Here is a 16,335-nt window from a genome sequence, read left to right as displayed (position 1 = left end):
CCAGCCCCAGAGCCGCTGTCCCAGGACATGGTGAACTTCATCACAAACTCAACACAACTTGGAAGGTGAGTGATTGGCTGAGGGTGGGGCTGGGGGGGGGGGGGGGGTTCTGTTTCTCTGTGTTGTTGGGGGGGGGGGTGGCTGTAGAGGGTCGCTGTGATTGGGGGTAGCAGCACATGGCTGTGGGGTGGGGAGTGTTGTGGAGGGTGGGGGTAAGGTTGGGGGAAAGGATTGTGTGGGTTTGGGAGGAGTGATTCTGTATGTGGGAGGGGGGGGGGTCGGTTTGCTCTGGGTGGGGGTGCTTGGAACTGATCCGTGATTCTGAGTTTGCTCCTGTTTTACAGGCTGGTCATAATTTCCAGAATGTTCCTTTCAGTTACGTGAAGCAATTATGTGGAACATTCCTCAATGGACCTCAACTGCCTTTAAGGTGAGGCCAGACCGAGAGAGAGACCAGTGATCTTATATTCATTGCTAACATGGGCCTGACTGTCTGGGCCAACATTTATTCCTCATCCCTAATCGCTCTTAAAAAGCTGGCGATGAGCTGGTTTATTAAATCGCTGTAGGTACATCCACAGTGCTATTAGGGAGGAAGTTGTGGGATTTTGACCCAGTGGCAGTGAAGGAATGGCTGATGCATTTCCAAGTCAGGATGGGGAGTGAGGTGGAGGCGAACCTCCAGGTTGTGATCCTTCCATCTGTTTGCTGTTCTTGTCCTTTTCGATGGAAGTGGTCACGGGTTTGGAAGGTGCTGCCTAAGGAGCCTTGGTGAGTTCCTGCAGTGCATTTTGTAGATGGTTCACACGGCTGTCACTGTCCATCAGTAGTGGAGGGATTGAATGTTTATTGACATGGTGCCAATCCTGGATGGTGTTGAACTTCTTGAGTTATTGGAGCTCCACCCATCCGGGCAAGTGGAGGGTATTTCATTATACTCCCTGTGCCTTGCAGATGGAGTCAGGAAGTGAGTTCTCATTGCAGTATTCCTAGCCTTTGACTTGCTCTTGTAGCCACAGGATTTATAGGGGGGTATTCCAGTTCCGTTTCTGGTCAGTGGTAAACCCAGGAGGTTGATAGTGTCCAGGAGGTGGGGTAATAGAGATACTGCTGTCCAGGGGTTGGTGTATTGGGAAGGGAGGCTGAAGGTTATCTGGTTCATTCCCCTCTCTCCCGCCAGACTTAGGGCCTAGATCAGAAGGGACCTTTGTTAGGGCCTTGGATCAGAGGCCTAAGATTCGACCCCAATGAGTTTTTTATTTTAGCATAAATGTGAGGAAAGAAAACTTTACTCCAGGAGTAATTACACTGACAAACCAGGGATCTTTTATCAAAACAAACTTTATTAATAACACAGTTTAACTATAACAAATTAACTTTGAACCATTGAACAATCTTTAAAGCTGAAAAGATACAACTCTAATTTTTAATTTATCATTGTTTCAGTTCCAAATAAAAACATTCTTCTCACAGATTTAAACCCCACTTTAAATATAGTTAGCAATCACAAATATACTTGCTATATTGAACGTAAGCACCCTTGGAGTTTTCAGAGATATATAGAGCCCTCAGAAGCCTGCAAAATTCTCCTAACTTCAAACAGAACAGCCAGATCCAGGGCTACACATAAACCATAAGATCACATGACCCTGTTACTCACTTTAATCTGGCATCTCAGGGAAAATTAAGGAAACAAAAGTCCATTAACTCAATGAACATAACTATGCTGAATTGAGTAATTATTCTGCTTTCCCAGCATTTGAGCTGTTTCCTACCAGACATATTAACTACCTATACAAAAAGGCTGAATTTTAAGACATTGTCCTGATACATAAAAGACATGCAATATATATAAATAATTTACAGACCTTCAAAGAGTACAGATCTGTTGAGAATTAATCTCCAACACATGAGTAGAGTGAATGTTGGACCCTTAGAGGATGAGAGGGGGGATTTAGTGGTGGGAGATGAGGAAATGGCTGAGGCCTTAAATAAGTTTTTGGCTCTGTCTTCACGGAGGAGGACGCGAATAGTTTGCCAGATATTAAAGATAGAAGGATGGTAGGAGTTGAGGGCCTGAATGTGATTACTGTCACTAGAGAACATAACATAAGAACATAAGAAATAGGAGCAGGAGTAGGCCATCTAGCCCTTCGAGCCTGCCCCGCCATTCAGTAAGATCATGGCTGATCTGTCGTGGCTCAGTTCCACTTTCCCGCCCTCTCCCCATAACCCTTAATCCCCTTGCCTACCAAAAACCCATCTACCCGCGTCTTAAAAATATTTAGCGAGGCAGCCTCCACCACTTCAACGGGCAGAGAATTCCAGAGATTCACCACCCTCTGAGTGAAGAAGTTCCTCCTCAACTCCGTTCTAAACTGCACCCCCCCCTTATCTTGAGGCTGTGCCCCCTAGTCCTACTGTCCTTTCTGAGCGGGAAGAGCCTCTCCACTTCTATCCTATCCATCCCATTCATCATGATCTTATGAATGCCATGATCTTATTGAATAGCGGGGCAGGCTCGAAGGGCTGAATGGCCCACTCCTGCTCCTATTTCTTATGTTCTTATCATCTTATATGTCTCAATAGAGAGGTAGTGCTTGATTGACTAACGGGACTGATGGTGGACAAGTCCCCAGGACCGGATGGAATGCATCCCAGGGTTCTGAAGGAAATGGCAGAGGTGATAGTGGATGCTTTAGTGATTATTTACCAAAATTCACTGGATTCCGGGGAAGTGCCGGAAGATTGGAAAACGGCTAATGTTACGCTGTTGTTTAACAAAGTTAGCAGGCAAAAAGCAGGGAATTATAGGCCAGTTAGTTTAACGTCTGTAGTTGGAAAAATGCTCGAATCTGTCAAAGAAGAAATAGCGAGGCACCTGGAAAGGAATGGTTTGATAGAGCAGACGCAGCACGGATTTGTTAAGGGGAAGTCGTGTTTGACGAATTTATTGGATTTCTATGAGGATGTGACTAGTGCGGTAGACAGAGGGGAACCGGTGGATGTGGTGTTTCTCGATTTCCAGAAGGCGTTTGATAAGGTGCCTCACAAAAGGTTGTTGCAGAAGGTTAGGGGGCATGGAGTTGGGGGTAAGGTGTTAGCGTGGATAGAGGATTGGTTGTCTAATAGGAGGCAGAGAGTGGATGTCAATGGGTGCTATTCTGATTGGCGGTTGGTGACTAGTGGAGTGCCGCAAGGATCGGTGCTGGGGCCTCAGCTATTTACCATTTATATAGATGATCTGGAGGAGGGGGCTGAGTGTAGGGTAACGAAATTTGCTGATGACACGAAGATGAGTGGAAAAGCAAATTGCGCGAAGGGTGTGGAAAGTCTGCAGAGGGATCGGGATAGGCTGAGCAAGTGGGCGAGGACCTGGCAGATGGAGTACAATGTTAGCAAGTGTGAGGTTATCCACTTTGGCAGGAATAATAGTAGGAGGGATTACTATTTAAAGGGCAAAAAGCTGCAGCATGCTACGGTGCAGAGGGACCTGGGGGTCCTTGTGCATGAGTCGCAAAAACCCAGTCTGCAGGTGCAGCAGGTGATCAAGAAGGCGAATGGAATGCTGGCCTTCATAGCGAGGGGGATAGAATATAAAAGCAGGGAGGTCTTGCTGCAACTGTACAGGGCACTGGTGAGGCCGCAGCTGGAGTACTGTGTGCAGTTTTGGTTGCCACACTTGCAGAAGGATATTTTGGCCTTGGAGGGAGTGCAGAGGAGGTTCACTAGGCTGATACCGGAGATGAGGGAGTTGGACTATGAAGAGAGACTAAATAGACTGGGTCTGTACTCGTTGGAGTTTAGAAGGATGAGGGGGGATCTTATAGAGATGTATAAGATAATGAAGGGGATGGATAGGGCAGAGGTAGAGAGATTCTTCCCGCTGAGAAAGGACAGTAGGACTAGAGCGCACAGCCTCAGGATAAGGGGGGGGCAGGGGGTGCAGTTTAGAACGGAGTTGAGGAGGAACTTCTTCACTCAAAGGGTGGTGAATCTCTGGAATTCTCTGCCCGTTGAAGTGGTGGAGGCTGCCTCGCTAAATATATTTAAGTCACGGGTAGATAGGTTTTTGACAGACAGGGGAATTAAGGGTTATGGGGAGAAAGCGGGAAAGTGGAACTGATTCACTTCAGATCAGCCATGATCTTATTGAATGGCGGGGCAGGATCGAGGGGCTGGATGGCCTACTCCTGCTCCTATTTCTAATGTTCTTATATTCTTATGACTAAGTCATCTTGTCCCTCCATTTCTAATGCCTCTTCCAAAATGTGAAGCTCCCACTCTCCTACCCCCATATCTACTCTCTAATACAGAATCACAGAATTTTTACGGTGCAGAATGAGGCCATTTGGCCCATCATGTTGCCGATTCTCCAAACGAGCATTGTGACTAAGTGCCATTCCCCTGCCTTTTCCCCTGTATACCTACACATTGGTTCTATTCAAATAATCATCTAATGTGCCCTTCAAAGCCTTGATTGAACCTGCCTCCACCACACCAGGGAATCGGGGGAAATCTCTCCACTGGCTGGAGTCATACCCAGCACAAAGGAAGATAGTTGTGATGGTTTGAGGTCAGTCATCTCAGCTCCAGACATCACTGCAGCAATTCTCAGGATAGTGTCCTAGACCAAACTTCAGCTGCTTCATCAATGACGATAGCTCCGAGAAAACTACGGTGGTAATAGTCGGTGGAATTTAACTTTCCCAACATTAACTGGAACAGTAATGTTATTAGGGGCTTGAATGGAGAGAAACTTGTTGAGTGTATTCAGGAGGAATTTCTCATTCGGTATGTGGATGGCCGGACTGGAGAGGGGGCAAAACTTGACCTCCTGTTGGGAAATAAGGAAGGGCAGGTGAGAGAAGTGTTAGTGAGGGATCACTTTGGGACTTGGGCCATGATTCCATTAGTTTTAAGATATCTGTGGAGAATGATAGGTCTGTCCCAAAAGTTAAAATTCTAAATTGGGGCAAGGCTAAATTTGATGGTACCAGGCAGGAACTTTCAAAAGTGAATTGGGGGGGTCTGTGGGAAGGCAAAGGGATGTCTGGTAAGTGGGAGGCTTTCAAAACTGTGTGAACCAGGGTTCAGGGTAAACACATTCCTTACAGAGTGAAGGGCAAGGCTGGCAGAAGTCAGGAACCCTGGATGACTCGGGATATTGAGGCCCTGGTCAAGAGAAGAAAGAGGCACATGACATGTTGTGGTTGTATTATAGACCACCCAATAGTCAGCGAGAATTGGAGGAGCAAATCAGCAGAGAGATAACTGACAACTGCAAGAAATAGAAAGTTGTGATATTCGGGGATTTTAATTTTCCACATATAGATTGGGACTTGCAAACTGTTAAAGGTTTAGACGGAGTAGAGTTTGTAAAATGTGTTCAGGAGAATTTTCTACATCAGTATATAGAGATGCCAACTAGAGAGGATGCGATACTGGATCTCCTATTGGGAAATGAGTTAGGGCAGGTGATGGATGTGAGTGTGAGGGAACACTTTGGATCCAGTGATCATAATGCCATTAGTTTCAACCTGATCATGGATAAGGATAGATCTGGTCCTCGGGTTGAAGTTCTGAACTGGAAAAAGGCCAAATTTGCTGAAATGAGAAGGGATCTGGGAAGTGTGGATTGGCACAGGCTGTTCCCTGGTAAGGATGTAAATGGAAAGTGGGAGGCCTTTAAAGGAGAAATTTTGAGAGTGCAGAGTTTGTGTGTTCCTGTCAGGATTAAAGGCAAAGTAAATAGGAATAAGGAACCTTGGTTCTCGAGGGAGATTGTAACACTGATTAAGAGGAAGAGAGAGTTGTGTGAAATGTACAGGCAGCAAGGAACAGATCAGATGCTCGAGGAGTATAAAATGTGCAAGGAGCTACTTAAGAGGGAAGTCAGGAGGGCTAAAAGAAGACATGAGGTTGTTTTGGCAGACAGAGTGAAGGAAAGTCCAAAGAGCTTCTATAGGTATGTTAGGGGCAAAAGGATAGTGAGGGATAAAATTGGTCCTCTTGAAGACCAGAGTGGTAGACTGTGTATGGAACCAAAAGAGATGGGGGAGATACTGAATGGGTTTTTTGCATCTGTATTTACTGAGGAAACAGGCATGGAGTGTACGGAAACAGGGCAAACAGGTCGGGAGGTCATGGAACCTTTACAGATTAAAGGGGAAATTTGCCGATGATACAAAGATTGGAGGTGTAGTGGACAGTGAGGAAGGTTTTCAAAGCTTGCAGAGGGATTTGGACCAACTAGAAAAATGGGCTGAAAAATGGCAGATGGAGTTTAATGCAGGCAAGTGTGAGGTATTGCACTTTGGAAGGACAAACCAAGACAGAACATACAGGGTAAATGGTAGGACACTGAAGAGTGCAGTAGAACAGAGGGATCTGGGAATACAGATACATAATTCCCTAAAAGTGGCGTCACAGGTAGATAGGGTTGTAAAAAGTGCTTTTGGTACATTGGCCTTTATAAATCGGAGCATCGAGTATAAAAGTTGGAATGTTATGGTGAGGTTGTATAAGGCATTGGTGAGGCTGAATTTAGAGTATTGTGTACAGTTTTGGTCACCTAGTTACAGGAAGGATGTAAATAAGGTTGAAAGAGTGCAGAGAAGGTTTACAAGGATGTTGCTGGGACTTGAGAAGCTGAGTTACAGAGAGAGATTGAATAGGTTAGGACTTTATTCCCTGGAGTGTAGAAGAATGAGGGGAGATTCGATAGAGGTGTATAAGATTTTGATGGGTATAGATAGAGTGAATGCAAGCAGGCTTTTTCCACTGAGGCTAGGGGAGAAAAAAACCAGAGGACATGGGTTAAGGGTGAAAGGAGAAAAGTTTAAAGAGAATATTAGGGGGGCTTCTTCACGCAGAGAGTGGTGGGAGTGTGGAATGAGCTGCCGGATAAAGTGTAAATGCAGGATCACTTTTAACATTTAAGAAAAACTTGGACAGGTTCATGGATGAGAGGGGTGTGGAGGGATATGGTCCAAGTGCAGGTCAGTGGGACTAGGCAAAAAAATGGTTTGGCACAGACAAGAAGGGCCAAAAGGCCTGTTTCTGAGCTGTAATTTTCTATGGTTCTCTGGCACAGGCAGCTGGGATCAAGTAAATCCTTTGAAGAGTGTAGAGGGTTGTAGGAGTAGAATTAAGAGAGAAATCAGGAGGGCAAAAAGGGGACACGAGATTGTTTTGGCAGATAAGGCAAAGGAGAATCCAAAGAGCTCCTACAAATACATAAAGGGCAAAAGAGTAACAAGGGAGAGAGAAGGGCCACTTAACGATCAACAAGGTCGTCTATATGCAGATCCACAAGTAATGGGTGAGATCCTAAATGAATAATTCTCTCAGTATTTACTGTTAAGAAAGGCATGGATATGAGGAAACTTGGGGAAATAAATAGTGATGCTTTGAGGAGTGTATATATTACAGAGAGGGAGGTGTTTCTTGATTTTCAGAAGGCGTTTGATAAGGTACCTCACAAGAGGTTATTACAGAAGGTCAGGGGGCATGGAGTTGGGGGTAGGGTGTTAGCGTGGATAGAGGATTGGCTGTCAAATAGGAGGCAGAGAGTGGGGGTCAACGGGTGCTATTCGGATTGGCGGATGGTGACTAGTGGAGTGCCCCAGGGGTCGGTGCTGGGGCCTCAGCTTTTTACCATTTATATAGATGATCTGGAGGAGGGAACCGAGTGTAGAGTGTCGAAATTTTCTGATGACACCAAGATTGGTGGAACAGCAAATTGTGCGGAGGGTGTGGAGAGTCTGCAGAAGGATCTAGATAGGCTGGGCGAATGGACCAGGAACTGGCAAGTGGAATTTAATGTTGGCAAGTGTGAGGTGGTCCACTTTGGTAGGAATAATGGTAGGATTATTACTTACGTGGCGAAAAACTGCAGCAGGCGACGGTGCAGAGGGACCTCGGGGTCCTTGTGCATGAGTCGCAAAAACCCAGCCTGCAGGTGCAGCAGGTGGTCAGGAAGGCTAATGGGATGCTGGCCTTCATAGCGAGGGGGATTGAATATAAAAGTAGGGAGGTCTTGCTGCAGCTGTATAGGGCATTGGTGAGGCCGCAGCTGGAGTACTGTGTGCAGTTCTGGTCGCTGCAGTTACGCAAGGATATTTTGGCCTTGGAGGGAGTGCAGAGGAGGTTTACTAGGCTGATACCGGAGTTGAGGGGGTTGAGCTATGAGGAGAGGTTGAATAAACTAGGCTTGTACTCGTTAGAGTTTAGAAGGATGAGGGGAGATCTCATTGAGATGTATAAGATGATGAATGGGATGGATAGGATAGAGGTGGAGAGACTCTTCCCGCTCAGAAAGGACAGTAGGACTAGGAGGCACAGCCTCAAGATAAGGGGGGGGGCGGTTTAGAACGGAGTTGAGGAGGAACTTCTTCACTCAAAGGGTGGTGAATCTCTGGAATTCTCTGCCCGTTGAAGTGGTGGAGGCTGCCTCGCTAAATATTTTTAAGACGCGGGTTGATGGGTTTTTGATAAGCGAGGGGATTAAGGGTTATGGGGAGAGGGCGGGAATGTGGAACTGAACCACGACAGATCAGCCATGATCTTATTGAATGGCGGGGCGGGCTCGAAGGGCTAGATGGCCTACTCCTGCTCCCATTTCTTATGTTCTTATGTGCTGGAAGTCTTAAAGTACATCAAGGTAGATAAATCCCCGGGGTCTGATGAGGTATATCCCAGGACACTGTGGGATGTTAGGAAGGAAATTACAGGTCCTCTAGCAGAGGTACTCGGTGAGATGCCTGAAGATTGGAGAGTGGCAAATGTTGTTCCTTTATTTAAAAAAGAGCTCCAGGGAAAAGCCTGGGAACTACAGGCCAGTGAGCATCATATCTGTAATGGGTAAATTGTTGGAAGGTATTTTGTGAGACAGGATCTACAGGCATTTAGAGACACAAGGACTGGTTAGGGACAGTCAGCATGGCTTTGTGAGGGGAAAATCATGTCTCACAAATTTGATTGAGTTTTTTGAAGGGGTAACAAAGAAGATAGATGAGGGCAGTGCAGTTGACGTTGTCTACATGGACTTTAGCAAGACCTTTGTCAAGGTACCGCATGGTAGGTTGTTGCATAAAGTTAAATCTCACAGGATCCAGGGTGAGGTATCTAAATGGATACAAAATTGGCTTCTTGACAGAAGCCAGAGGGAGTTTTTTTTCAAACGGGAGGCCTGTGACCAGCAGTGTTCCTCAGGGATCAGTGCTGGGCCCACTGTTATTTATCATTTATATTAATGATTTGGATGAGAATATAGGAGGCATGGTTAGTAAGTTTGCAGATGACACCAAGATTGGTGGCATAGTGGACAGTGAAGAAAGTTAACTTGGATTGCAATGGGATCTTGATCAATTGGGCCAGTGGGCTGACGAATGGCAGATGGAGTTTAATTTAGATAAATGTGAGGTGATGCATTTTGGTCGATTGAACCAGGGCAGGACTTACTCAGTTAATGGTAGGGCATTGGGGAGAGTTACAGAACAGAGAGATCTCGGGATACAGGTTCATAGCTCCTTGAAAGTGGAGTCACAGGTGGACAGAGTGGTGAAGAAGGCATTCGGCATGCTTGGTTTCATTGGTCAGAACATTGAATACAGGAGTTGGGACGTCTTGTTGAAGTTGTACAAGACATTGGTAAGGCCACACTTGGAATACTGTGTACAGTTCTGGTCACCCTATTATGGAAAGGATATTATTAAACTAGAAAGAGCGCAGAAAAGATTTACTAGGATGTTACTGGGACTTGGTTGTTTGAACATAGAACACAGAACCTTCGGCCCTCGATGTTGCACCAACCTGTGAAACCAATCTAAAGCCCATCTAACCTACACTATTCCAATATCATCCATATGTTTATCCATTGACCATTTAAATGCCCTTAACTTTGGCGAGTCCACTACTGTTACAGGCAGGGCATTCCACATCCTTACTACCCTCTGAGTAAAGAACCTACCTCTGACATCCGTCCTATAATTACCACCCCTCAATTTAAAGCTACGTCCCCTCGTGTTAGCCATCACCATCCGAGGAAAAAGGCTCTCACTGTCCACCCTATCCAATCCTCTGATCATCTTGTATGCCTCAATTAGGTCACCTCTTAACCTTCTTCTCTCTAACAAAAACAGCCTCAAGTCCCTCAGCCTTTCCTCATAAGACCTTCCCACCGTACCAGGCAACATCCTGGTAAACCTCCTCTGCACCCTTTCCCGTGCTCCCACATCTTTCTTATAATGCGGCGACCAGAACTGTACACAATACTCCAAGTGTGGCCGCACCAGAGTTTTGTACAGTTGCAACATGTCCTCACGACTCCGAAATTCAATCCCTCTGCCAATAAAAGCTAACACACTGTACGCCTTCTTAACAACCTTATCAACCTGGGTGCCAACTTTCAGGGATCTATGCACATGTACCCCGAGATCTCTCTGCTTATTCACACTACCAAATATCTTACCATTAGCCCAGTATTCTGTAATCCTGTTACTCCTTCCAAAGTGAATCACCTCACACTTTTCCACATTAAACTCCATTTGCCACCTCTCAGCCCAGCTCTGCAGCTTATCTCTGTCCCTCTGTAACCTGCAACATCCATCCACACTGTCCACAACTCCACCGACTTTAGTGTCATCCGCAAATTTACTAACTCGTCCTTCTGTGCCCTCATCCAGGTCATTTATAAAAATGACAAACAGCAGTGGCCTCAAAACAGATCCTTGAGGTTCACCACTAGTAACTGAACTCCAGAATAAACATTTCCCATCAACCACCACCCTCTGTCTCCTTACAGCTAACCAATCTCTGATCCAAACCGCTAAATCACCCTCAATCCCATGCCTCCGTATCTTCTGCAGTAGCTTACCGTGGGGAACCTTATCAAACGCTTTACTGAAATCCATATACACCACATCAACTGCTTTACCCTCATCCACCTCTTTGAGAAGGTGATCAAAGAACTCAATAAGGTTTGTGAGGCACGACCTACCCTTCACAAAACTGTGTTGACTATCCCTAATCAAATTATTCCTTTCTAGATGATTATAAATCCTATCTCCTATAATCCTTTCCAAAACTGTGCCCACAACAGAAGTAAGGCTCACTGGTCTATAATTCCCAGGGTTGTCTCTACTCCCCTTCTTGAACAAGGGGGCAACATTTGCTATCCTCCAGTCTTCTGGCACTATTCCTGTAGACAATGACAATCTAAAGATCAAAGCCAAAGGCTCTGCAATCTCCTCCCTAGCCTCCCAGAGAATCCTAGGATAAATCCCATCTGACCCAGGGGACTTATCTATTTCCACACTTTCCAGAATTGCTAACACCTCCTCCTTATAAACCTCAATCCCGTCTAGTCTAATAGCCTGTATCGCAGTATTCTCCTCGACTACATTGTCTTTTTCCTGTGAATGCTGACGAAAAATATTCATTTAGTGCCTCTCCTATCTCTTTGGACTCCACGCACAATTTCCCACTGCTGTCCTTGACTGACCCTAATCTTACCCCAGTCATTCTTTTATTCCTGACATACCTATAGAAAGCTTTAGGGTTTTCCTTGATCCTGCCTGCCAAAGACTTCTCATGTCCCCTCCTGGCTCTTCTTAGCTCTCTGTTTAGATCCTTCCTGGCTAACTTGTAACTCTCAAGCACCCTAACTGAACCTTCACGCCTCATCTTTACATAAGTCTCCTCCTTCCTCTTCACAAGCAATTCAACTTCTTTAGAAAACCACGGTTCGTTTGCTCGAGCACTTCCTCCCTGCCTGACAGGTACATACTTATTGTGATTGGTACGTGGGAGGCCTTCAGAGGAGAGATTTTGAGAGTGCAGATTTTGTATGTTTCTGTTAGGATTAAAGGCAAAGTGAATAAGAATAAGGAACCTTGGTTCTCAAGGAATATTGGAACTCTGATAAAGAAGAAGAGAGAGATGTATGACATGTGTAGGCAATAGGGAACAAATAAGATGCTTCAGGAGTATAAAAAGTGCAAGAAACTACTTAAGAAAGAAATCAGGAGGGCTAAAAGACATGAGGTTGCTTTGGCAGTCAAGGTGAAGGATAATCCTAAGAGCTTCGACAGGTATATTAAGAGCAAAAGGATAGTAAGAGATAAAATTGGTCCTCTTGAAGATCGGAGTGGTTGGCTACGTATGGAACCAAAAGAAATGGGGGAAATATTAAATGGATTTTTTGCATCTGTATTTACTAAGGAAACTGGCATAGAGTCTATGGAAATAAGACAAACAAGTAGGGAGGTCACGGAACCTTTACAGATTAAAGGGGAGGAGGTGCTGGCTGTCTTGAGACAAATCAGAGTAGATAAATCCCCAGGACCAGACAGGGTATTCCCTCGGACCTTGAAGGAGACTAATGTTGAAATTGCAGGGATCTGGCGGATATATTTAAAATGTCGGTGTCCACGGATGAGGTGCCAGATGATTGGAGGATAGTTCATGTGGTTCTGTTGTTTAAAAAAGGCCCAAAAAGTAATCCAGGAAATTATAGGCCGGTAAGTTTGATATCAGTAGTAGGTAAATTATTGGAAGGAGAACTAAGAGATAGAATCTACAAATATTTGGATGGACAGGGACTTATTAGGGAGAGTCAACATGGCTTTGTGTGTGGTACGTCATGTTTGACCAATCTATTGGAGTTTTTGAGGAAGTTACCGGGAAAGTGGATGAAGGGACGGTGGTGGATGTTGTCTACCTGGATTTCAGTAAGGCCTTTGACAAGGTCCCGCATGGGAGGTTAGTTAGGAAGGTTCAGTCGCTAGGTATAGATGGGGAGGTAGTAAATTGGATTAGACACTGGCTCAATGGAAGAAGCCAGAGAGTGGTTGTGGAGGATTGCTTCTCTGTGTGGAGGCCTGTGTCGAGTGGTGTGCCACAGGGATCGGTGTTGAGTCCATTGTTGTTTGTCATCGATATCAATGATCTGGATGATAATGCGGTAAATTGGATCAGCAAATTTGCCGATGATACAAAGATTGGAGGTGTTGTGGACAGTGAGGAAGGTTTTCAAAGCTTGCAGAGGGATTTGGACCAACTAGAAAAATGGGCTGAAAAATGGCAGATGGAGTTTAATGCAGGCAAGTGTGAGGTATTGCACTTTGGAAGGACAAACCAAGACAGAACATACAAGGTAAATGGTAGGACACTGAAGAGTGCAGTAGAACAGAGGGATCTGGGAATACAGATACATAATTCCCTAAAAGTGGCGTCACAGGTAGATAGGGTCGTAAAGAGTGCTTTTGGTACATTGGCCTTTATAAATCAAAGTATTGAGTATAAGAGTTGGAATGTTATGGTGAGGTTGTATAAGGCATTGGTGAGGCTGAATTCAGAGTATTGTGTACAGTTTTGGTCACCTAGTTACAGGAAGGATATTAATAAGGTTAAAGGAAGGTTTACAAGGATGTTGCCGGGACTTGAGAAGCTGAGTTACAGAGAGAGATTGAATAGGTTAGGACTTTATTCCCTGGAGCGTAGAAGAATGAGGGGAGATTTGATAGAGGTGTATAAGATTTTGATGGGTATAGATAGAGTGAATGCAAGCAGGCTTTTTCCACTGAGGCTAGGGGAGAAAAAAACTAGAGGACATGGGTTAAGGGTGAAGGGGGAAAAGTTTAAAGGGAATATTAGGGGGGCTTCTTCACACAGAGAGTGGTGGGAGTGTGGAATGAGCTGCCGGATAAAATGGTAAATGCGGGGTCACTTTTAACATTTAAGAAAAACTTGGATGGGTTCATGGATGAGAGGGGTGTGGAGGGATATTGTCCAAGTGCAGGTCAGTGGGACTAGGCAAAAAATGGTTCGGTGCAGCCAAGAAGGGCCAAAAGGCCTGTTTCTGAGCTGTAATGTTCTATGGTTCTATGGTTATCAAGGACACGTAGTAGCTGTTCCTTAAACAAGCTCCACATTCCAGTTGTGCCCATCCCTTGCAGTTTCTTTCCACTTCCTATGTATCCTAAATCTCACCTAATCGCATCATAATTTCCTTTCCCCCAGCTATAACTTCTGCCCTTCGGTATATACCTATCCCTTTCCATCACTAAGGTAAACGTAACCGAATTGTGGTCACTATCACCAAAGTGCTCACCTACCTCCAAGTCTAATACCTGGTCTGGTTCGTTACCCAGTACCAAATCCAATGTAGCCTCACCTCTTGTTGGCCTATCTATATACTGTGTCAGGAAACCTTCCTGCACACATTGGACAAAAACTGACCCCTCTAAAGTACTCAATCTATAGCGTTTCCAGTCAATATTTGTAAAGTTAAAGCCCCCTTGTCAACTACCCTGTTACTTTCACTCCTATCCAGGATCATCTTTGCAATCCTTTCCTCTACATCTCTGGAACTTTTCGAAGGCCTATAAAAAACTCCCAGCAGGGTGTCCTCTCCTTTCCTGTTTCTAATCTCAGCCCATACTAGCTCAGTAGACGAGTCCTCATCAAACGTCCTTTCTGCCACCGTAATACTGTCCTTGACTAACAATGCCACACCTCCCCCTCTTTTACCATCTTCCCTGATCTTACTGAAACATCTAAATCCCAGAGCCTGCAACAACCATTCCTGTCCCTGCTCTATCCATGTCTCCGAAATGGCTATAACATCAAAGTCCCATGTTAGCAATGGGACGTTATAAGGAGAGGCTGGATAGACTGGGACATTTTTCCTTGGAGTGTAGGAGGCTGAGGGGTGATCTTATAGAGGTCTATAAAATAATGAGGGGCACAGATCAGCGAGATAGACAATATCGTTTCCTAAAGGTAGGGGAGTCTAAAACTAGAGGGCAGAGGTTTAAGGTGAGAGGGGAGAGATACAAAAGTGTCCAGAGGGGCAATTTTTTCACACAGAGGGGGTGAGTGCCTGGAACAAGCTGCCAGAGGCAGTAGTAGAGGTGGGTACAATTTTGTCTTTTAAAAAGCGTTTAGACAGTTACATGGGTAAGATGGGTACAGAGGGATATGGGCCAAAGGAGAGCAATTGGGACTAGCTTAATTATTAAAAAAAAGAGTGGCATGATAAGTTGGGCTGAAGGGCCTGTTTCCATGCTGTAAACTTCTATGAGCTGCGAAAATCGGGATTGATTGGATGCCAGTTGCGACTCCTGTTACATTTCCTGGTCCATTGCGCTCCTCGAGCAGCACAGCTGGCCTGGGAAAGTCACTCCTGTTGTCTTTGAAGTATGTCTGTCTGTGTGTCTTCTCTTTGTGTCGGTGTGTGTGTCGGTGTGTGTGTCGGTGTGTGTGTCGGTGTGTGTGTCTGTGTGCGTGTCAGAGTGAACACATACATTGGGGTGTGAGCGCACGTGTCTCTGTGTGTCGGTGTGCGCGCATGTGTATGTTGAGGTGTGCGTGCTCATCAGTGTGTGTGTGTGAATGTGTCTATCTGTACACAGATATGTCTGTGTCTGTGTGTATGTGTTTGTCGAGACTGGGACACTGCACAAAAATCCAAGCATTTCTCATTGATTATTGCTTGTACTCCAGACCTCCAATGATTTCTGCCTTGAACCTACCGAAAAACTTTGACTCGCGGAAGCAGTGGCCAAATTGTCCGACCATCAAGGAGATCCGTGACCAGGGATCGTGTGGATCGTGCTGGGTAAGGAGTAACATAGACAGCAGCTGCAACACTCTCACTTTATATTGTTGCAATCCCCCGATATCAATAACTTTTAAAAACAGAAAGACCCACAAGCCAACTGAAAGGAAACTGCTGAACAAGATTTCACTTTTTAAAACTTTTACTTAAACAGAGCAACTAAAATGAACATAATTCAAACTCTAATTTTCAGGAAAATTATCAAATAAAAAGGTAAATTTTGTTTTAGTTAATAAAGCAAATAAGCACCTCATGTAGTTAAAAATTGAGGAGATTGTAGTTTAGTGACTATACATGTGACTGTACCAGGAATGCAGAGATTGGGGACAATAAATTAATTAATAAATCTGGAATAATAAAATTGGGCTCAGTAATGGTCACAATAACTATCATAAATTTTGTAGAAACCCATCTGATTGACTAATGTCCTTTAGGGAAGGAAATCTGCCATCATTAACTGGTCTGGCCTACGTAGGACTTCAGATTCACAGCAATGTGGTTGACTCTTAACTACCCTCTGAATTGGTCCAGCAAACTGCTCAGTTCAAGAGCAACAAATGCTGACCTTGTGAGTAACATCTCGGCAATAACAATGGCATCCGAGGGCTTCAGGTGAAATACACTCGCTGGTGAATGTGACTCAGATTGGATGGAAAGTGAGGGATCCTCAAAAGGAGTTTTGTGTGCAGCTTATTGGTTTGATTTGATTT

At 44.9% G+C, this 16,335-nt stretch overlaps 1 protein-coding gene across 1 annotated transcript in view; it reads left to right on the top strand.

The window, feature by feature from the left end:
• Positions 1 to 15: 15 nt before the first annotated feature.
• LOC145351206 (cathepsin B-like) overlaps positions 16 to 16,335 on the top strand; it is a 36,065-nt gene continuing 19,745 nt past the window's right edge. The window contains 4 exon segments of the mRNA XM_080200906.1: positions 16 to 40; positions 43 to 65; positions 345 to 430; positions 15,511 to 15,625. Coding sequence (XP_080057032.1) covers positions 28 to 40; positions 43 to 65; positions 345 to 430; positions 15,511 to 15,625 — 237 coding nt within the window. The 5' untranslated portion in view covers positions 16 to 27.

The sequence above is a fragment of the Carcharhinus amblyrhynchos genome, chromosome 12 (assembly GCF_965287045.1).
Source record: "Carcharhinus amblyrhynchos chromosome 12, sCarAmb.v2.hapA, whole genome shotgun sequence".
Lineage (NCBI taxonomy): Eukaryota > Metazoa > Chordata > Chondrichthyes > Carcharhiniformes > Carcharhinidae > Carcharhinus > Carcharhinus amblyrhynchos.
Note: the sequence above shows the minus strand (reverse complement) of the source record. Positions and strands in the feature narration are given on the sequence as shown.